General features: G+C 44.1%; 1 protein-coding gene across 1 annotated transcript in view; it reads right to left on the bottom strand.

Annotated features, from left to right (window-relative positions):
* Positions 1-23,708, bottom strand: part of LOC124775202 — a 116,579-nt gene that overhangs the window by 80,757 nt on the left and 12,114 nt on the right. The window contains exons 2-3 of the mRNA XM_047250041.1: positions 15,895-16,144; positions 3,171-3,516 (exon numbers count right to left, since the gene is read on the bottom strand). Coding sequence (XP_047105997.1) covers positions 3,171-3,516; positions 15,895-16,144 — 596 coding nt within the window. The remainder of the gene's footprint in view (positions 1-3,170; positions 3,517-15,894; positions 16,145-23,708) is intronic.

Below are 23,708 nucleotides of genomic sequence, written 5' to 3'. Positions count from 1 at the left end.
CTGTCACATGTTTTGAAATCCCATTAATCAGTCAAAATTGGAGGTTTTCCACTCCGCTGTTGGCCACGAACAGTTGTTCTGCCTCTAGTACACTTCCTGCACCACTTAAACACACGATTTCTGTTCGTGACACCTTCACCCATAAACCGTTCTGATTCGCGAAAAAATTCGGTACGTGCTATTCTTTCCGCGATTAGAGAGTGGGATTTTTTATCAACATGTTTCACGCAAATGCAAACTACAACGTGTCTAAGGCGCTGCAGTCGTGGACTGTGCGGCTGGTCCCGGCGCAGGTTGGAGTCCTCCCTCGGACGTGGGTGTGTGTGTTTGTCCTTAGGGTACTATAGGTTAAGTAGTGTGTAAGCTTAGGGACTGATGAGCTTAGCAATTAAGTCCCATAAGATTTCACACATATTTGAACATTTATTTGAACCGACAACGTGAGGTTACGTACTACCATGATTCTGCGATGCTCACTCTGATCATGGGATACTCTCCACCATTCAGGATTTACAACTCTCAAAAAATAAAAAATCACAGCCCTTCTTGGTCAAAAACCACAGCCATTTATGGTTGCGGTACACTTAGTTTCTGAACATGCCTCTCACAATAGCTACCCAGACCATATTTAGAGTTGTTGGAGAAGTACTGGTCTCGAGAACTGCTACTTCCTATGATATTTCACCAGGTAGTCTACGGATTGGTTGGCAATGATCTGACTACCCAAAAAAAAAAGAAAAAAGAAAAAAAAGCTAGTCTCGTCGCTAAACAACGTAGTACCTCACTCAGTTGACTCGGGTTCTACAGCCTGCAGGTCTCTGTTGTCAGTGGTGATCAGCAATGAACACTACATGAATAATCGAGTTCTTCATCGATGTTGCAGTAATCTGTTCCCGACGGTTCGTGGCGACACTCTGCCAGTAACCTCTGGTCAGGTTACTGCTGTTGTAATTTGTCTATTTGTCACAGCCAGACGTACGAAAATACGATGGTCTCGAGATGTAGTCCAACTGGAGGAATTCGTGCATACTCTAGCCACACAGCTGTCCTGAGTCCATATCGTCATGAATGGATCTATCGGTATGATGCTCCCATGCCACAAGACAATGATCCGATCCTCCTCAAAGTCCGAACTATGTGAATAAGCTGAAAGTGGAGATACTTCTGACATTGTGTGTTGCCAGTAAAGACACATCCGAAAGACACCATATACTCAAGTCGTTCTTCACCTATACGAACGGCTATCCTCTGTACTGAAAATACTGCTAATAAGCTCACATAGTGATGAAATTTTAATCAACATGTCGCACAGGATGGAAATGCTGAGGTATTAGTTTTGCAATTCACTATCAGTTTGTCATAATGTAGCTCTACCTGTTCCTGTTCGTGTAACATCTAGTGCACCCCAAGGGAGCTTAACATCAACGTATCTGTTCATGTTATACGTTAATAACCTAGCAAATAATACAAAGACCTCTGTAAAATGTAGTACGTGATGTGCATTATTCATATTAGTTGATAGCTCCACGATAAACAGAGAAATGACAGCTCTGTCTCACGTTACAGATTCTCACCAACATCAAATTTGTCAGCGAATGGGTAGGTAAACAGTGGTAAACGCCAAAAACCTGACTTTCAGTAACGTTTGTGGTGTGACTGCTCTTGAATGGGTGACCGTCCTGGCTGCCATGCGCTGTTGCAATTTTTCTGGGTGCACTCAGCCTCGTGATGCCAATTGAGGAGCTACCCGACCGAAGAGTAGCGGCTCCGGTCAAAGAAAACCATCCTAACGGCCGGGGGAGCGGTATACTGACCACACGCCCCTCCTATCCGTATCCTCATCTGAGGATGACACGGCGGTCGGATGGTCCAGATGGGCCACTTGTGGCCTGAAGACGGAGTGCTTTTTAGGGTGTTACTGCTATGAAAATGCATTTGTCACGATTTGTACAAATCTGAGATCATGTAGGGAATTATGACACAGATAAAAAAAATGTTCAAATGTGTGTGAAATCTTATGGGACTTAACTGCTAAAGTCATCAGTCCGCAAGCTTATACACTACTGAACCTAAATTATCCTAAGGACAAACACACACACCCACGCCCGAGAGAGGACTCTAACCTCCGCCGTAGGACACAGATAAAAATCCTGAATACGTTTCCGAAGGAAAATGTGTCTCAAAAATTGTTGTTCCTCAGGTAAATCTGAATAGTTATTTAAGGAAGCAAACAACGTAAATCTGTATCCCTTAACACTGTTTATGTTAATTTACTTGACAGACTGATGGCAGAAGCGTTAATGGCTGTCGATAACATGATTTATGTGCTGTAGTAACTCAACAATAAAATTAATTTTGTGTTATGCTCAATCACTGAATACAGATTGAGGTTGTTGTTCTTTATTATTGAAAAAAATTGATCATGCAAAACCTTAGTATTATAAACGGAAACAATTTGAACCTTTTGGGAGGTTACACAGAGCTGTTTCGTTAACCTCGTACTTGAATTTTTTTTGTATTTTTTGTGACCAAGTCCATCGAAAGATTCCAGTCCTCATTGAGGTCTTTGTGTTGTGTTGGCAGAAGAGCCAACACCGTGTTACGAGAGGAGGCCGAAATGCACGCGTTTTAGCTCACGCAGGCTGGCGTGAGGAGGAAAGAACTATACTGACGTGAGGTCTGGAACATGACAAGCAATGAGATTTCAGAAAGCGGACGCAATTAGATACTTAACTTTCATCCATTAATGATGAACGTCGCTCTTGACGATACATGATTCACAATATTGTCTGTTCAGAATAGTACTGAACATGGCGCCTTGCTAGGTCGTAGCAAATGACGTAGCTGAAGGCTATGCTAAACTGTCGTCTCGGCAAATGAGAGCTTATGTAGTCAGTGAACCATCGCTAGCAAAGTCGGCTGTACAACTGGGGCGAGTGCTAGGGAGTCTCTCTAGACTAGACCTGCCGTGTGGCGGCGCTCGGTCTGCAATCACTGATAGTGGCGACACGCGGGTCCGACGTATACTAACGGACCGCGGCCGATTTGAAGGCTACCACCTAGCAAGTGTGGTGTCTGGCGGTGACACCACACTTTGGGCGCCCCTTTCTTCTCAGCGACCTAGTAGGGGGCCTAATCCGTGGTAGTAGAGAACGAGAAGCGTGGCCCACCGAGCATCCTGTCGGAGCTCCTCCTGGCAGCAAAGAGGGCGGCGGTGGCGACGAGGACGGAGGCTCCGACGGCGGCCCAGAGGTGGGCCGAGAAGGGCAGCAGCGGCACCTGCCAGCCCGGCAGCGGGCGCGGCCGCGGCGCCAGGCACGTGATGCCGGTGCGGATGTAGGGCCGCGAGAAGTCCAGGAATAGGTACTCGTGGAACCACTGGTAGAGCGCGCCGTAGCCCGCGTCCGCCACGTCGGTCACCACCGCGCCCAGGATGCCGTTCCCAGAGCCGTTGTTGTCCCAGATCTCGCCCCACTCGTGCTCCGCGTCCACCGTCAGGCGCCAACTTGCGTTTACCTATAAGTGGGACGGTAATGACTATCTGATAAAAAAGAAGTATTTTCCATTTGATTGTTATACTAGTCGAGTACCAAACGGTGCACGGGTATGTATTTATTCCAATCTCCTATTATCTCTTCCTTCCTCCTCATTATCTTCATATCCTCCTCCAAACCATCTCCATCATCTTCTCCATCCCAAATCTCTGTCTTCCTCCTTCACTCTGACTCTTCATCCACCACCTACTGCCCATCTATCTATCTACTCCTCCCCCTCCTCCTCCTCTCCCTTATGTAGATCTGTTTCTTTCCTCTCTGTTCGTCCCCTCTTCCCTCTCTATTTCCACCTTTCCTCCCTGTCTCTCAATCAATCTCCTCCTCCCTGACTCTCCATCCATCTCCTCCTCCACCCACTCTCCGTTCATCTACTCCTACCCCTCATCTCCCCCTGCCCCTCTCCCTGTTCATATCTTCCCTCACTCTCCCTACATATCTTTTCCTACCCCTTGTCTCTGCCCATCTGCTCCTCTTTCCTTTCTCTATCTCCTCCTCTTCCTTCTCCTGTGAATAAGCCCTTCTGCTCTTTCTATTCATCTCTCCCTCCCACCTATCTTTGCCCATTTATCCTTATCCGTCATTGTATGTTCCACCCCCTTTTTTCTCTCCATGTTACAACTATCACCGCAATAAGAGGCTGGTGGTTCGTAACCCTGCAGTATTTCTTACCAGACTGTAACTAATATGTGTACCAATTTTGGGTGAAACCGTTTCAGAGGTATTGAATGAGATTCTTACCTCTGGCTTTGCTCACGTACCCACTTACCTAACATATTCCTCACCTATTTAACATATTTTACATGTATTTCAACACATGCGTCACATCGATCTCTAGAACATTTCGCCAGGCCGTTTCATTTTCATGCAGCTCAATGTATGTGAGATGATATCTCCTGAACTATGTGTCGTAAACGATATACGCTCATGCTCATAAATTAAGGATGATGCTGACACATGGTGAAACACGCTCTGGTGGGAGGTTTGCGGGTCTAAATCACCTCGGGGTATGACCATGCGGTGCATTTGAACTGCGGTCGTCGCACAGCGGCGCTGGCAGCAGTCCTAATACGCAGAGGTGTGTTGGTGCATGTCAGAGTACGGTGAAGCGAGTAAGTGTGCATACGTTTTGAGATGTGCTAATGGTGACTGTGAGTTGAAATTGGCTCAAAGAACACATATTGATGAGGTTAGGATTGGTAGAATGGCTCAAATGGCTCTGAGAACTATGGGACTTAACATCTGAGGTCATCATTCCCCTAGAACTTAGAACTACTTAAACCTAACTAACATAAGGACATCACATACATCCATGCCCGAGGCAGGATTCGAACCTGCGACGGTAGCGGTCTCGTGGTTCCAGACTGTAGCGCCTAGAACCGCACGGCCACTCCGGTCAGCGATTGGTAGAGTCCTAAGGCGACTGGAGGCTTGTCAAACACACCAGGTCGTAGTACAGTCCCTCCGTGTGCCACTAAGTGTGATCTCAAGAGTATGGGAAAGATTCCAGCAGACAGGAAACGTGTCCAGGCGCTACAGTACGGGACGTCCACAGTGTACAACACCACAAGAAGACCGATATCTCACCATCAGTGCCAGCAGACGACAACGGAGTACCGCAGGTAGCCTTGCTGGGGATCTTACCACAGCCATTGGAACAGATGTCTCCGGACACACAGTCTACAGACGACTGAACAGACATGGTTCATTCGCCCAGAGACCTTCAAGGTGCATTCCACTGACCCTGGTCACAGGAGAGCCCGTAAAGCCTGCTGTCAAGAACACAGTACATGGTCACTGGAACAGTTGTCCCAGGTTATGGTCACGGACGAGTCCAGTATAGTCTGAACAATGATTCTCGCCGGGTTTTCATCTGGCGTGAACCAGGAACCATATACCAACCCCTTAATGTCCTTGAAAGGGATCTGTATGGAGGTGGTTGGTAATGGTGTGGGGTGGGATAATGATTGGTGCACGTAAGCGCACGCATGTCTTTGACATAGGAACTGTAACAGGTCAGGTGTATCAGGACATCATTTTGCACCAGTATGTCCGCCTTTTCATGGGTGCAGTGGGTCCCACTTTCCTCCTGATGGATGATGACGCACGGTCCCACCGAGGTGCCATCGTGGAGGAGTACGTTGAAACAGAGGACATCAGGCGAATGGAGTGGCCTGGCTTTTCTCCAGACCTAAACAACATCGAGCAAGTCTGGGATGTTCTCGGTCGACATATGTCTTCAAACTTCTACGACATTTCAGGAGCTCCGACAGGCACTGGTGCCAGAATGAAAGGCTATACTTCAGCATCTGCTCGACCACCTGATCCAGAGTATGCCAACCCGTTGTGCGGCCTGTGTATGTGTGCATGGTGATGATATCCCATATTGATGTCGGGGTACATGCGCAGGAAACAGTGGCGTTTTGTAGAACATGTGTTTCTGGACGGTTTTCTGAACTTATCACCAATACCGTGGACTTACAGATCTGTGTCGTGTGTGTTCTCTATGTGCCTATGCTATTAGCGCCAGTTTTATGTAGTGCCATGTTGTGTGGCACGACATTCTGCAATTATCCTTAATTTATTAGCATGAGTGTATTTGTGTAGATATATTCGGTGGCAGATATGGATACTGTCCGCCAAAAGTGTTGTGAACAGGGTTGGTACTAACGAAGCAACAATTTAAACGTCTTGCATAATGTGGCAGCTTTTTACACATCTCAGTGTTTATTACTTCAGGTCTCCTGAACGGTGAGTCGTATGGCTACGTAACGTTTTTGGTGTATTCAGTGGTATATGCGAATACTGTCTGAAAAATGTGACACTGGTGCAGTTAGTACTAGAGAAGTAATAAACTGAGACGTAATACTGCACAGCCCTACATACAAGACAAGTATCTTAAAAAGGGTGTCTCCCTTAAGTTTACACCGAGGAATTAAAACTTTTTTGATCACTGCATGCGGGATTGAATGCGTTGCTACACGTAACGTGGTTAAGAGAGTGGGGCAGAGACGAATCATTCTAACGTAAGATGACAACCACTGACATAGTGATTCTGACAAATGGCCTGTTGCCTGGGATCGAGCATCTCGGATTACTGCCTTGGCCATCCACGGAAAGTGGTTGAATGCCGGTGAATACACAAATGGGCTACAAGACCTTGGATACACATGCCTCATTATAGAATGTGGAGGTTGGAGGGTTGCCCATCTTGTAAAGCGTGACAGACAACGATCTGTGGCAGATATGAGGACAGGCAATAGCGATGGTGCTAGGACAGAGGTCACTGGCCGCTGGGGGCAGTGTATCGCTATGGACGGCGTTCACCTTGGCTTCAATGGGGAATGAAGTTGTGGATACGTTGTTGCGACTTGGCCCCGACTGTTGTGGCAGCAGAGTTCTGTGACTAACTTAACAAGAGATGTCATAGTGAGAAACCGCAGCATCGTGGAGCGAATAGGTATTTTGGCCGAAGAAGCCATATTCAAGCTTAGGAAGAGCTAAATAATGAACAGGACGTTACTATATTATACTTAAAATGTGCAAATATAACAAAATTTGCGCGAATTAACAGTACACGTAAAACAAATGAAAGTACAGAGTGATTCAAAAAGAAAGAACAGATTTCAGTTGTTTACTACAGACAAATTATGAAAAATGGAAACGCCCATGTTACGGGTTAGAGGGAGGTTCAAAGTCGTAAGATTCGCACAGACGTTGTACCATATCCTCAACATGAGCGTTATGCATTGCTTGAGAAAAATTGAAACGATAGTCCATTCCAAGGGCTCCGTGTGAACGCACCTCGGATACGCTCGACATTTTCATTGGACTTGTGTGGCCGGTCAGTTCTCTTCCCTTTATATATGTACCAACTTTCAAGAGGATTGCATGTTAGTCACGGATTTGCGTGTGCATAGGAGGCTTCTTGCTGAATCGACGGCGGAATGCACGTTGCATCTGAACAGTGGATTAACTTCACGTAGATTCCTCTTTACAATGATATAGACAGTGTGTTTCTATCTGTCGTAGTTTGTAATAAACAACTGAAAAGTATTCTTTCTTTTTTAATCAACCGGTATTAATAAAAGCATAAATACAGAGATTCTGTGTATACGTCTTCCAGAAAGAAACTTAATTAGATGTCATCCAAAATCTTCTACATAGCAGACCTCGAAGCGGTTCTGACCAATTCCATACACACAGTAACTTCCAATGCAATGCCGAGTTAAGATATATATCACTTCGTGGTCTCGATAACCACCAGAGTTTCCCATTGGTTGAGAGCCTGAGTAACACTCCAAAGATGCAAACTCACTTTCGTGGTGGCAGAAAGAGGTAATCAAAGGTTTGCTGCAACATGACGTAGTCTGGCATGGAAAAAGAATCGTGTAACCAGTGTAACAAGGGACGTCCTAGCAAGTGTGACGCAAGAAACCTCAGCATGAAGGGTAAACAGATGTTTTTGCAAGAGAAGCTCTTTTCAGGTGACTCTAACATTACAGTAGTGGACATCGACATGGTAAACTGTTAAAGGGCATATAAATAGAATACAGGACTGATGGTAGTTTGTTCAGTCTCGTTAGAACAAAGGCCAAGACTGAAGCAATCTTGAATGCATTTGATGAAAGAGATACGAGCATTGGTCTAAGTCTTAATATCCAAATGACTCAGATCCCACATAAATCTGCACCTAACGCTGTTGCCATACATCCAACAATCACAGTCGAAGGTAAAATCCTGCGGAACATAGAACACTTCCCATACCTCGGCAGCAGCTTTCAGCAAGTGCAAAAACTGTTGTGAAAATGCGGCACTGCCTCAAATGCGCCATTACGGCTATTGGTCGTCTTCGGATAAGAATGTTTGATAATCACGATATCATCATTATCACCACACTCTACTTATGCCAAGCTACTGTTACACCATCTCTTACAATGAGTGCGAAGCATGAACTACTTACAGAAGGCAGATATGGAGTCTGGAAAGGTACCATCAGCGCTGCCTGAGAGGGACCCTAAGGATGAAAAGGCTAACATCAATATTCCGGAGAAAGCAAGCTCTTCTAACAATGAAGGCATGATCATCTAGCATCACCTCCATTCGACGGGCAGCATCGTTCTTACGCCTACCAAAACAAATTATGTATTCCTAGCTGAAGGTTGGGAAAAAAACAAGGAAGTATCCAAAAGTTATACAAAGACGTATTAAAGAACAAGATGAAAAAACGTCTAACTGAAACTGTCAAATGGTAAACTACTGCACTCAATCGTCCTGTATGGTGCAGTAATGCGTGGGAAGGAATTCAGAGGGTCAATAAACTGAGGCGGGAGACAGAAACTGACAAGGGAATTTTAGGAAGCAACTGGAGCTGCTGAAGATAAGGAACACTACGCACCCAGTCACCACCAGAAACAAATTTCTGTCAGCAATGCAGAAAAGTCTGCGACTCCAGGGTCGGCCTCTACAGACAAAGATTTCATAGAAACTGATTTTCTAAAAACACAGTCATACATTTCAGCGAGTGATAGTTCCTCACATCACAATAGTATAGAAATGGCTTCTGAAAAGAGAAATTACTAAATGAGTGGAGAACAGCCGGGGAAAGGCTAGAGCAGTGATTTAAGGGGTGTAGGACGTCAAACGGGCCGACTTGGAGCAGGAGAGGCACCTCAGGACATTTTAATTTCCAGTGTCTATACTTTTACAAATAAGTTCATAAAACTTTCTCAGCATCACCAGGAAGGATTCAGGATCCACACTCATTGCAGTGGAAGTTCGAAAACATAACAAAATAATTTTTTTTACGTGTGAAATTTCATAGTTTTTTCACTTACTAAAGGCTTCATTTGCTGCTATAGGTACACTTTTCTTCGTAAGTTAGAGAGATTCTTCGATGAATTTTGCGCAGCATAGACACCATACTTGCAGGTGTATGAAACTCTATAATTTATTTAATTTATGAAAAAGCTAATGATCTTTTGTATTTTAAACTTCACGTTTAGAAAAAACACAAATTTTCTAGTTAATTACCTCAATTTTTACAACAGTTTTTAATACGTGGAACGGTATATACTGGATAAGCTAAATCTACGAACTTGCACATCACAAAGTTTATGTGAAATAGGATATGTGTCAGGAAACAAGCCTTTGAAAATACGTGGTACATAGCAAGTATATACGTGCCCACATATATGCATTACGTGCAAAGCATAATTAGTCCATTACGGCCTTTAGAAGACGCCGATTCCAGTCGCGTGATGTCAATTTCAGCCACGGTCCGACGTTTCCGCTCAGAGTAGCTGTTAGCATCAGTCAATGCTTCTGTGCCCTGTTGTTATACTATTGCATTGTAATAATATTACCAATTATTATTACGAGGACATAGCTACTTGCTACTCAATACATTTTCCGTAGAGCAGAGAAAGGCCAAAACTAGTAAAAAAAGCGAAATATAATGCGGTCTGCCTGTCAATGAATCCGATTAAACATCAAATCTCCGACAGCAATGCGGCCGAAAAAAGACCCAGCAAGAACGACACCAATGACGGTTGAAGAGAATCGTTCAACGCGATAGAAATGCAAACCATCCACAAATTTCTGCAGATTTCATTGTTGAGCCATCAACAAGTGCCAACATGCGAACCATTCAACGAAACATCATCGGTAAGGGCTTTCGGAGCCGAGGGCCCACTCGTGTACCCTTGATGACTGAACGATACAAAGCTTTACACCTCGCCTGGGCCCGTCAGCACCGACATTGGACAGTTGATGACTGGAAACATGTTGCCTGGTCGGACGAGTCTCGTTTCAAATTATTGAGCGGCTGAACGTGTACGGATACTGAGACAACCTCATGAATCTATGGACTCAGGATGTCAGCTGGGGAGTGTTGAAGCTGGTGGAGGCTCTGTAATTGTGTGGGACGTGTGCAGTAGGAGTGATATGGGGCCCTTTATACCTCTAGATACGACTCTGACAGGTGAGACGCACGTAAACATCCTGTCTGGTCACCTACATCTATTCATGCCCATTTTGCATTCAGAAGGACATGGACAATTGCAGCAGGACAATGCGACACCCCACATGTCCAGAGTTGCTAAAGAGCTGCTCAAGGTACACTCTTCTGAGTTTAAACAATTCCTATGAACACCAAACTCCCCAGACATGAACATAATTGAGCATATATGGGATGCCTTGCAACGTGATGTTCAGAAGAGATCTCCAACCCCTCGTACTCTTACGGATTTATGAACAGCCCTTCAGGATTCATGGCGTCACTTCCCTCCTGCACTACTTCAGACATTAGTCGAATCCATGTCACGTCATTTTCTGGCACTTCTGTGGGCTTGCGGGGCCGCTACAGTATACTAGGCAGGTGTACCAGTTTCTTTGGCTCTTCAGTGTATAATACGATATAAGTTCCTTTGAAAAAAAAGAAAAAAATCTGGATATTTGCTTTTGAAATTCATTAAGAGTCGAACATCTCCAAATGACTAGTATAAAATACACTCCTGGAAATTGAAATAAGAACACCATGAATTCATTATCCCAGGAAGGGGAAACTTTATTGACACATTCCTGGGGTCAGATACATCACATGATCACACTGACAGAACCACAGGCACATAGACACAGGCAACAGAGCATGCACAATGTCGGCACTAGTACAGTGTATATCCACCTTTCGCAGCAATGCAGGCTGCTATTCTCCCATGGAGACGATCGTAGAGATGCTAGATGTAGTCCTGTGGAACGGCTTGCCATGTCATTTCCACCTGGCGCCTCAGTTGGACCAGCGTTTGTGCTGGACGTGTAGACCACGTGAGACGACGCTTCATCCAGTCCCAAACATGCTCAATGGGGAACAGATCCGGAGATCTTGCTGGCCAGGGTAGTTGACTTACACCTTCTGGAGCACGTTGGGTGGCACGGGATACATGCGGACGTGCATTGTCCTGTTGGAACAGCAAGTTCCCTTGCCGGTCTAGGAATGGTAGAACGATGGGTTCGATGACGGTTTGGATGTACCGTGCACTATTCAGTGTCCCCTCGACGATCACCAGTGGTGTACGGCCAGTGTAGGAGATCGCTCCCCACACCATGATGCCGGGTGTTGGCCCTGTGTGCCTCGATCGTATGCAGTCCTGATTGAGGCGCTCACCTGCACGGCGCCAAACACGCATACGACCATCATTGGCACCAAGGCAGAAGCGACTCTCATCGCTGAAGACGACACGTCTCCATTCGTCCCTCCATTCACGCCTGTCGCAACACCACTGGAGGCGGGCTGCACGATGTTGGGGCGTGAGCGAAAGACGGCCTAACGGTGTGCGGGACCGTAGCCCAGCTTCATGGAGACGGTTGCGAATGGTCCTCGCCGATACCCCAGGAGCAACAGAGTCCCTAATTTGCTGGGAAGTGGCGGTGCGGTCCCCTACGGCACTGCGTAGGATCCTACGGTCTTGGCGTGCATCCGTGCGTCGCTGCGGTCCGGTCCCAGGTCGACGGGCATGTGCACCTTCCGCCGACCACTGGCGACAACATCGATGTACTGTGGAGACCTCACGCCCCACGTGTTGAGCAATTCGGCGGTACGTCCACCCGGCCTCCCGCATGCCCACTATACGCCCTCGCTCAAAGTCCGTCAACTGCACATACGGTTCACGTCCACGCTGTCGCGGCATGCTACCAGTGTTAAAGACTGCGATGGAGCTCCGTATGCCACGGCAAACTGGCTGACACTGACGGCGGCGGTGCACAAATGCTGCGCAGCTAGCGCCATTCGACGGCCAACACCGCGGTTCCTGGTGTGTCCGCTGTGCCGTGCGTGTGATCATTGCTTGTACAGCCCTCTCGCAGTGTCCGGAGCAAGTATGGTGGGTCTGACACACCGGTGTCAATGTGTTCTTTTTTCCATTTCCAGGAGTGTAGATCTTGCTCATATTTAAATGTTCTTTTGGAAGGAATATTTTTATTGTAGATTTGATTTACAGATATGAACTACCTATTGGCACAAATGTAGAGGCGTTGGGATTGCAATATATTACTTTCATTGATTTGTTTTTGAGTGATCAGTCTTTTTAATGGTTTGGTGCCCCACCACGAATTCCTCTCCTGAGCCAACCACTTGGAACCAACGTCCTCAAATATTTGCTGCATGCATTCCAATTCCTGTCTTCCTCTACAGTTTTTGTCCTCTATAGCTCCCTCTAGTACGTTGGAAGTCATTCCATGATGCCTTAACACATGTCCTATAATCCTGTACGTTCTCCTTGTCAGTTTTCTTGCCATAATCCTTTCTTCTCCTATTCTGCACACAACCTCCTCATCAATCAACCACTTTATCAATCCATCAATCCACGTAGTTTTCCACATTCGTCTGTAGCACCACATCTCAAATGCTCGGATTCTCTTCTCCTCTGGTTTTCCGACAGTCCTTGTTTCTCTACCAAATAATGCTGTGCTCCAAACGTACATTCTCAGAAATTTCTTCCTCAAATTGAGGCCTGTGTTTGATACTACAGACTTCTCTCGGCCAGGAATGCCCTTTTTACCAGTGCTAGTCTGCTTTTGATGTCCTTCTTGCCCCGTCCGTCATTGGTTACTTTGCTGCCTTGCCAGTGGATTCCTTAATTTCATCTCATTCAATCTAGTCCTGATTACTTTCGTCTTTCTTCGATTTATTCTCAGTAAATATTCTGTACCCATTGGACAGTTCATTCCATTCACTAAGGATAGCAATGTCATTAGCGAACCGTATGACTGACATCCTTTCACCTTGAATTTCAGTTCGACTCCTCCACCTTTCTTTTATTTCCATCATTGCTTCTTCGATATACAGATTGAACAGTAAAGGCGAAAGATAGCATCCCTGTCTTACACCCTTTTTAACGCGATCACCCTTATTATTCCCTCTTGCCTCTTTTACATGTTGTATGTTACCCTTCTCTCCATATAGCTTACCCCTAGTTTTCTCCGGATTTCGAATTTAGAATGCGTTTTCCACGCTGACAGTCGTATGAACGTGTCTTAATTTTTTTTAGTCTTGCTCCCATAATCAACCGCAACGTCAGAATTGCCTTTCTAGTGCTTTTGCTTTCCTTAAACGAAACCAATCGTCATCTAACATATCCTCACTTTTCTTTTTCCATTCCTCTGTATATTATTCTCCTTATCAACTTGGACGCATGAGCTGTTAAGCTGACTGTGCGTTAATTATTGCACTTGTCAGATCGCACAGTCTTTGGGAGTGTGTGGATATTTTTCCGAAAGTCAGATGGTATATTGCCAGACTCATACTTTCTACATACCAACATGAATAGTCATTTTGTTGCCACTTCCCGGATTGAGTTTAGAAATTCTGAGGGAATGTTATCCATCCCTGGTGCCCTATTTGATCTCAAGTCTTCCAAAGCTCTCTTAAATTCTGATTCTAATTCTAGATCGCCTATCTATTCTATGTCCACTCCTGTTTCTTCTTCTATCACATCAAACAAATCTTCCCCTTCAATGTACTTTTTCCACCTATCCGCTCTTTCCTCTCCATTTAACAGAGGAATTACCGTTGCATTCTTAATGTTACCAACATTGCTTTCAATTTCACCGACGGTCGTTTTGACTTTCCTTTATGCTGAATCAGTCCTTCCGACGATAAGTTCCTTTTCGATTTCTATACATTTTTCATGCAGCACTTCCTATGTATATTCCTCAGTGACTTGTATTTCTGTATTCCCTGAACGTTTTTGTACTTCCTTCTTTCATCGATCAACTGAAGTATTTCTTCCGTTACCCACGGCTTCTTCGCAGCTACCTTCTTTATACCCATGTATTTCTTTCCAGCTTCTGTGACTGACCTTTTGAGAGATGTTCATTCCTCTTCAAGTGTACTGCCTATTCAGGTATTCTTCGTCGCTATATCCACAGCCTTACAGAATTTTAAGCGTGTCTCGCCATTCCTTAGTAAGTCCGTATCTCACTTCTTTGCATGTTGATTCTTCCTGACTGTTCTTTTAAACATCAACCTACCCACCACCACTACTAAATTGTGATATGACTTTGTTTCCCCTCCTGGGTAAGCCTTACAATCCAGTATCTGATTTCGGAATCTCTGCCTGTCCATGATGTGATCTTCCCGTATCACCTGCCCTTTTCCAAGTATGCTCCCTCCTCTTGTGGTTCTTGATAGAGTATTCGCTATTACAAGCTGAAATTTCTTACAAAAGTTAATTAATCTTTCTCCTCTCTAATTCATTGTCCCAAGCCCATGTTCTCCTGTTACCTTTTCATCCACTCCTTCGCCTACAATTGCTTTCCAGTCGCCCATGACTATTAGATTTTGATGTCCTTTTACGTACTGTATTACCTTTTCAGTATCCTCATATACTTCCTCTATCTCTATCTCTACTTTTAATTCATATGAATCCCTAAAATAAGTTTTATTTAGATTCTGAAACACTGTATTTAGTACACATGTTCGTCTTTGCATGTCACGTCTTATCTGCCTGACTTGTCTCTCCGCTTGCTCAGTATACAGACAATGGCATAGGAGGTAGCCTGCAGTCCAGTCGTAATCACTTCCGAACTATGGATGTTGTAAATCTGCTGTTACCCGATGAATCATAGTAAAATGCTTAGTGCTAGATACAGAGCACATAAACAATATACATGTTTCCTTGTTGAGTGATTCTTTGTTACGTTCTATTAAACTTCACTGAAGCAGTAAATAAACTACTGTATAAAAAAAAACAGGGTGTCCCAGGAAGAAAGGTAAGTTTCAGGAATATTCGAAGCGCGGTAGTCTTAAGACCTATGAATATGTCTTTATCTTTGATACTGTTATACGAATCTCTTCTGATGCGAACATTTTGCTTTTCTTGGGAGGATATAGCACGGTATAAATAAGAAAGAATTGTACAGTAATCATGGACTCTAAAACGCATACCTTAAGATCTATGAAGAATTGTTCAGTAGAAGACACGTGTTTGACAGTAGTAAAATGGACTAGTGCTCATAGTTCTTAAGGTACACATTCAGTGCCTACGTTTACTGAACGTTTTTCTTATTTTTGTTCATATTGGCGCTCCTCAACATATGGAAAGCTAAGACCTTACTGCAGAAAAGATTTGTTTCACATTATGGAAGATGAAGCACTCAGATGTCTTCTGGTATGCATTTTAGAGACCACGTTCACCAGACATTTCTCGTTCGAATGGTCGTTCCTGTCATATGCCTGTGTACTGTGCACTCTTCGTGGGACATCCTGTATAGATTCCAACAAAATCAGATCTGAATGCCCTGAACCAACCTGCAGAAAGTTGTGTTGACCCTGGCCGCCACTGACCTTCTTGGCAAATTCCAGCAGTATTCGCGTCTCCATGCCGTCCTGCGTGCCGGTGGAGTCCTCCAGCACGGCGTACGGCGGGTAGTGGAAGGTGGCGAAGGCCAGCTCGCGCCCCTTGAGGTCGGCCAGCTTGTCTGGGAAGAGGTCGGCGTCCGACGGCGCGATGCCGCAGCCTCGCACCCACCGGGCCAGCACCACCTCTTCCCGCCACGTTCGGCGACCGGTGAACCTCAGCGTCACCAACTCGAAACTAGCAGGGAAGAATGTACATGACATCCTTCAGTAAGATATTATATACCAGGCGGTTGTAATTGAAACATCCCCTTTGAACAATTTATATATGGCTGTGCTTAACCTGACACACAATACTTTGTTAGCGCAACGCAATCTGACTTTCAAAATTCCCTACAAAAGAATGGCCCTGACTAACATTAAACTATACCTTTCACAAATCACTTACCTCACAAAAATCTTCGCTGCTCAAGCTACTGCAATACAGCAAGCGCCACTACTGCCAGCTAAATAAAAGATTCAAACTACTAAAGGCACTAACTACTGATAGGGATAGTTAGCAAATGAAAGATATTAATAGAGAACAAACAATGTATTTACCTTAATATCATCACAAGTCATAATATATATATCAGTTCATGACAAATTGCAAACCTCCGCCATCTCTCTCCCCACATCCACCACTGCTGGCGGCTCACCTCCAACTGCGCAACGCTACGCGCTGTTCACACCCAGCTGCCTAACACTACAATGGCGAGTATTACAACAATGCAAAGCAGACACAGACTGCCCACAGCACAGCCAGTGATTGTCATACAGAGGTGGCGTTACCAATAAAAAACCTAAACAGCCTACTTACATAGAGAAAACATAAACAGCCTACTTACATAGAGAAAACATAAACAGCCTACTTACATAGAGAAAACATAAACAGCCTACTTACATAATTAAAGTGCAGCTCCCCGCAGACGTTCAGTGTGGACGTAATTATCGTATGACAGCGAAACTTAGTAGTGCTAATTCTTGGCCACCAGGTGCAAATATGGCGCTTTACAGCAACTCGTCGACATCTTCGGTTCAATAAACAATAAAGTATGTGGTGGTGAATAATAAAATCAACATAATGTCTTTCTTACTTGGTTTAACTTTTCTGCTCAAGTCTTATTGCTAATCCATTACATATGGAAACATTTCTGCACGTCTTTCGTGCATTCACAGCAACAGATTTGCGCATCTGGTGGTCAAAATTGGAACCAATTTTTCCAACGTACATCGATTTCGCATCAACCCATTAGAATATCTACCGATTTTCGCTGCCACATTATAATTGCAACCCACACTGGACCTCTCTGAGAAGGTGCTCTTCCATTATAACCACCCGGTATTATCTATACTATCTGCTTGCCAGTGCAAAAGTTAGAGAGAAAATTTATCTGCAGTTTACTGCAGTAATCCACATCCAGGTAAAATGAATTACTAGACAAACAGGGAACGTAGCATATACGTTATTTATCAAACAGATATCTAGAATGGCTTGTATTTTGAAGGTAAGGGCAGTCAACACGAACCATCTCAAATATATACTATTAACCACTGAGCAGCTTTTCATTGTGAGCTTATGCGTTTCCAGCTCATACTGTAGCAATTGTATCTATTCTTTGATACATCTCGGATGGCGTGCTTTCAACGGCTGTAGTCAGTATTCCTCACTGTGCACCAAATCTAAGCCTCTAGACCAAGTAACCGACGTGAGATAGTGTCAGTGAAATACGTTTCACAAATACAGCACAGAACACTTTCGCACCAATTACTCCGCAAGGTAGCTTTAGTCAGCCACTCATGTTGTAGGTTATCGTCTGTTCGTAGGCAAGTGTTATTAATACGGCCCTGTGAAATGGGAGCTGCGGCTGCAGATAATTCGCGAAGTAAAACACAGTTCCGGAAGATATGCCTTCGTGTTTGCCTAACCCAACCTTGGCCAGCAATGTAGCCGGAGCTCTCCCTAATCTAGAAAGTTTGGATCATTATGGGGAACCCCTTCCCCCACTCCCCCAACCGGCTCAGGACGTGACCATCTAGCGTGCCATTTGGACTGAATTTAGCACAATATCCCTCAGTAGGACATCCAATAACTCTTTCAGTCAACGCCAAGGCGCATATCTGCTTGCGTAAGGGCCAGAAGCGGACCCACGCGTTATTGACTCAATTCGTGAAGCACTTTCTCTTCAATAAATCATCCAGTTTTCCTTAAACTGTAATCAGTTTGTAACCTCCCCCTCACTTACCGACCTTAATGACAGTGAAAAATTAAACCGCGTGTACCTAATGGAAATTTGGGAAAAGCAATCGTCACCGAAGTTAATCTATCGGTAAAGAGGGAGGAAAGGGTTACATCTAAATGAAAGGAAAAATGCAAATGAAACTGGTGGAAATTAATTTTGAAAAGGGGTAAAGTTAATAAAGAAAGTAAATGTGCGGCCGTTACGTTAACAATTAACTAGCGGTAATTAGATATTTGAGATTTGGGGGAAATCACGGTCGCCAGTCCTAAGGACAATTACTATAGTAACTGAAAATGAAAGGTTGTTACACATATAATTAACACTAGAAGCGTGGCAACTGAAGGTTGACACGTGTAGTGTGAAATCTGAAAGTTTGTCAGAAGTAATAAATTTCGCTACACTCTGATTTAATTTAGCAAAAGAATTAATAAAACCGAAAAATCGAAAGTTAATTTAGTGACTGAAGTTAATAGTGAGCTTTCTTTCTGAAGCACATCGAAATCCAGTAAAATACGGTTAGTCTTGGACTACCTCAACAATCATTTCAAAAGCAACTTGACTCTACGCAATTTAGAAAGAAGAGATTTAACTTTGAACTTGAATTAAACGATTCTGAACAATTAACAATAGTAAAATTTAGTACGTACCAAGCTGAGCTGCAGTCACAGGTAAGCTAAAATACGGTAACAAAACTCGCACTCTTAATTTGTGCTTGTGTAATCTAACTATTGTAGCCAGCTAATGCTTGAATTGAACTTTGAAATTAAAGCAGTGAAATGGAATTATGCTGGCGTTTGAATTTCAACGACACTCGGGTTCATTTCGGAAAAGGAAGGGACCCTGCTTGGCAATGCAATTGGGACAATGAGCAACAAAGGTTCATGCTAAGTTGCTGTAATTTTGCGAGGCAAATGGAACAATTTGAAAAGCTGAGGTCTGCCATACAGTTCTGAAACTTTACGTGCTTTTAGTCTTCCTTGTTGGTTGATTGAAGGTTTGAAGCCGTCGATCGAGGAGGTGGCGACAGTCACTCATTGTCGGCCGTCGCTGTTGCAGAAGCTGGATGTTGGCGCGCCTTCTTCTCGACACGGTCACCAGGCGAAACGGGCTCTTGATGTGCGCCAGCTAATGCTTCCCGTCCGCGACACCATGTCAGAAACTATCATCGCGAGTCGAGCGCAATTACATGCTGCCAAACCCCGAAAGCGCGGCAACTCGCGGGAGCGTCACACAACACCTGCTCCACTCGCTACTCCCGCCAGACTCTCACTGCTCTGCCCGCGCTCCACGCGGCAGAGTTAACACTACCAAAGATCCTACACACTTTGATTCTTCACACGACCCATCGATGTAATCGTTCGATAGCAGTTTTCCCTAGGCAAGACCCAGCGTAAAAATACAAATAATATTTACGAAACAAACCAATTATACATCGACATAAGTGCATAAATATATATATATACAAACAGTAAAACAATTACAATATATAAAGAGACAGAAATGTCATATCTTGAGGTAACAAAACAAGGAAAAAAAATAATAGTACAATAGATGGAAATAGGAGTATATGCATTTCCGGCGTTACACGTGCCCCACATTGTCTGAGGATGTTCGTGTAACGTAAACAGACTCAGAAAATGTCCCAAAAAAGAAACAGCGGAAATGCATATGCTCAAAACATCAACAAAATTTAGCATTCGTCTAATTAATCATAAATCAATTTTTAGACCATAATAACTGAGTGGAGACACTCCTAATCTTATTCCACTCTGTCATCTTGCACAAAATAAAACAGGTTGACAACATATTAAGATTCATAGAAGATATAGAAAATGGTTTAGCTAATCCAAAATCGTCAAAATCCGTAACACTATCATGAAATGGAATACTATTTACAAAATTAATCAGAGTACATGGTCATAAAAACAGGTAGATCAAAATACGCAAATTAATTGTTAATTACATAGAATACACATTTTATATAACCTTTTCGTAATTAATACGCTTGCCATGAGAGTCCACTTAATGCTAAACAAGAAAATAACACACATCAGATCGAAAAAAAACATAAATATTGACAGTAGAATTCTTTCAGCTGTCCAGGAAGAAAAACAATTCCGCCTTCCGTACTCGCAAGTACAAAGAATGCCGACAGCGGTACAAGAGCCAACAGCGGCACAAGAGCCGACAGCGGCTCGCCTCGCCAGTATTGTTGCGCCCGCGTGTGCGGCACGCTTGATCTCACTCGCCCTTGTGACGGCGTTTCCAGAACGTCCGTTTCACTGAAATCTTTAGGAAAAACTCACTCCCGAGTAATCTCAAGGAGTCCCTTAATACTATCGCAGTGGATAACTCAACACTGTCCATCATCACACGCATGTACTAGCCTGAAACTTAAAACAGCGTCTAAGTACATCGGCAATGACTAGTAAATCACATATTTATGGAATCTTACAGCTATTTACAAAATCATATTTACATTCCTTAATCTACTGTGACTCAGCTGAAACTTAAACTAGCAGCTTGGATTTTTAAATTGATTAATATTCAGTAACTTTTAAATCATTTAATCAACATAAATTACTTATTAATTACAACTTCTTTAATGACCTCTAGGTCAGGCAAAAGCATCGCCACATGGCACATCCTTAAATCTTACACTCTATATCTACATACTGTACAAATTACCCTATCTGTGGTACTAATCAATCCTTGGTTGGTACAATTTCAGGTCTACAATGGTCCATTATAAACAAACTTAAATTTGGAGATTTCATTGTCTATCTCGCTCGATTTCTCATGAGCTTTTACAAGTACTAAGTCTCCGATTGCAAACTTAGCAAAACGCACTTTAGCGTCATTACGACGTATGCGAGCATCGGCTTTTAGCTTCATTACTTCTCGCAAACGATCGTTTTTCACACCAATACTAATGTCAATCCGTGGAGGGAATTTGATTATCTCTTCCAATTCACTTTCTACACTTTTGTCAATGCCAAACTTCCTCACATTACGGTAGTTCAAATTCATACCTACATCAATACCATTCGGCCAGTTAACAATGTGTATAGGCTGGTATTGCCTATGCACACCGTCTCCTGCCTCGTCAAAGCTAACTACCATCGTTTTATCTAGTGACATACATGTCAAAGTTTTGCTTTCGCAGTTAATCACTGCACGGTACTTTAATAGCCAATCTAACCCGATAATTACTTCCGTAGTTAAGCCTGGCACGACGACAAACTCTTGCTCAAATCGTGCCCCACAAATCTCGAAGTTGACAAAAATTTGTTTCGTGACCGGTTTACTGGCCTTCCCAGTAGCACCGATAATTTTCACTCCTGTTACTGGCATAACTACGATGCCAGGTCTGTCTTTCAGTAACTCAAATATTTTCCCAGATACAGCACACAATTCTGCACCGGTGTCAATCAACACGTTAAGTTGTAGGTCGTGCATATTAACAGACACTACTATCTGTCTACACTTGTCCTCGACGGTTTCTTTATTTTCCCACAGTAAATCCTCGTCTATATCCAGGTCATTCCAGAAAAAACCATCCGGCTTTGATCCTAAATCCGGTTTATCTGGCGGCTTTTTCAGCCTCTGTTCACATACAGTTTTAATTTCAACACGTCTGTCCTGAGGCTTAGTCTGTAGCTTCGCCTCCAATACCGAAACCTTTTCCTGTAACTCGTCAACTAGTGAGTGCTGCTTTGTTATCACTTCACTAATTGTCACCTTCGTTGATTCCTCTTTGGTCAGATTGATCTCATCTGCCAATCTACCTGGAAGAACGTGCCCAGTAGTATCTGAAATTACTTCCTCTGGATCTGCGCAACCCACACTGCTACCGTCTGACCGTATAACGTCAGCTCTAACCTCATACACGCTGTAATCTACGTGCTTTTCTACCAATCGTTTCCGGCTATCACTAAAATTTTCGTAATCTTTCTCCTTAATACTCTCGCAATGTTTAAACTGGATGTTCGCGTCGGATGGGTCGGCTACTTCTACCACTACAACTTTCGGTAAAGTCTGCCGGTTAGGGCCAGAGCTTTCCGTTACTACTTCAACATTCAACTCTTGCGGGACGAAACACGACGCATCTTGCTCGTGCTCCCCATTAACATAAACTATTTCTAGTAAAGTCTGCCGGTTAGGGCCAGAACTTTCCATCACTTCACAATCACTATCTTCCTGCGGGACGAGACGCGGCAAATCCTGCCCGCGCTCCCCATAAACACTTCTCCCGTACAGGCCCCTATAATCTCTTAGTTCGTCGTATAAGCGACCGAACTGCCTTAACCAGACCTCATCCCTCTCTGCATCTCCTCGCTCGATGACGGACGTTTTATCCGACATCTGATCTTCTTTCAACACTTGCGAATCATTCTTAAACTCAATCTCCAGTTCCGCTGTGGGTATTACAGCTGCCACTTTATAATCGATTTCCGGAACACTACTTAAATTGTTCTCACTGACAGTGAATGTACTTCCTACCGCCGTGTCTACAGCTGATCTACTACTTGTGGGCGCACTCCTTTCTCCTAACACTGGCACACTCTCCCGCCGTTGATTATTCCACACGGAATTTTCATAACGACGACACCTGGGTTTTCTCCTGTTATTGGGCCGCCAAAATTTCTCCACGCCCGGTCGGCCCCTCACCGGCGCGGCTAATGGTTTCCCTGTCTCGTCCCAGCAGATACGCTCCCGGGATACTGCTGAGGCGGCTGGTCACACCCTCTGGCGTTATTACTATTCTGTGAAGCCCGTATCACGCTAGTATGATACTGGTTTCCGTCATTCCGGTTATTATTTGCATTGTCATTACGGCCCGAACCATTATTGTTATTGCTGCCAAGATTGCGGTATGCATTATTCCCATAGTTATCGTTGTTGTGGTTCCTGTTGTTGTTACCACGGCCTCCACCACTGTTGCGATTATTGCGCCAATTGTCCTCGTCCGCCACTCTTTCCACGAAATCATTTATTGTCCTGTAATTGCTTCCTATGTAGCGTTTTGTATCATCTGGAAGCTTCTTGTACAGTTCCCAGACTATTTCGGATTCCGTGCGGCGATCACGCAAATATTCCAACTTGCGGATCCAGCCTTCACAAAACTCCCTCATCGAACCGCGCGAATTCGCATCGAAAGGTCTCGATACGACAAATTCGCGCCAGACACTTTGCTGTTTTTGCTCTGACCAGTATTCAGCCAGAAACAAATTTTTAAACTCGTCAAAAGTCAGGTTCGTAATGTTGAGGTTTAAGCCCCAACGCTTGGCATCACCAGCCAACACATCAATAACCGCATTAATTTTTCTCTCATTAGTCCATGATCTGGGTAAAACTCTTTCACAATTTTTAATGAAATCCGTCGGGTGTATACCGCCTTTTTTCAAGGGGTCGAACCGCTCCTCTTTCGTCAACAACTCCGAACTATGTGCACAGATTGGCACATAGCTCTGTTTTTCGTCAAGTTTCCTTTCTAATTCCGACACCCTCGTAATCACT

The sequence above is a fragment of the Schistocerca piceifrons genome, chromosome 2 (genome assembly GCF_021461385.2).
Source record: "Schistocerca piceifrons isolate TAMUIC-IGC-003096 chromosome 2, iqSchPice1.1, whole genome shotgun sequence".
Lineage (NCBI taxonomy): Eukaryota > Metazoa > Arthropoda > Insecta > Orthoptera > Acrididae > Schistocerca > Schistocerca piceifrons.
This window is presented reverse-complemented; position numbering and strand designations above follow the sequence as displayed.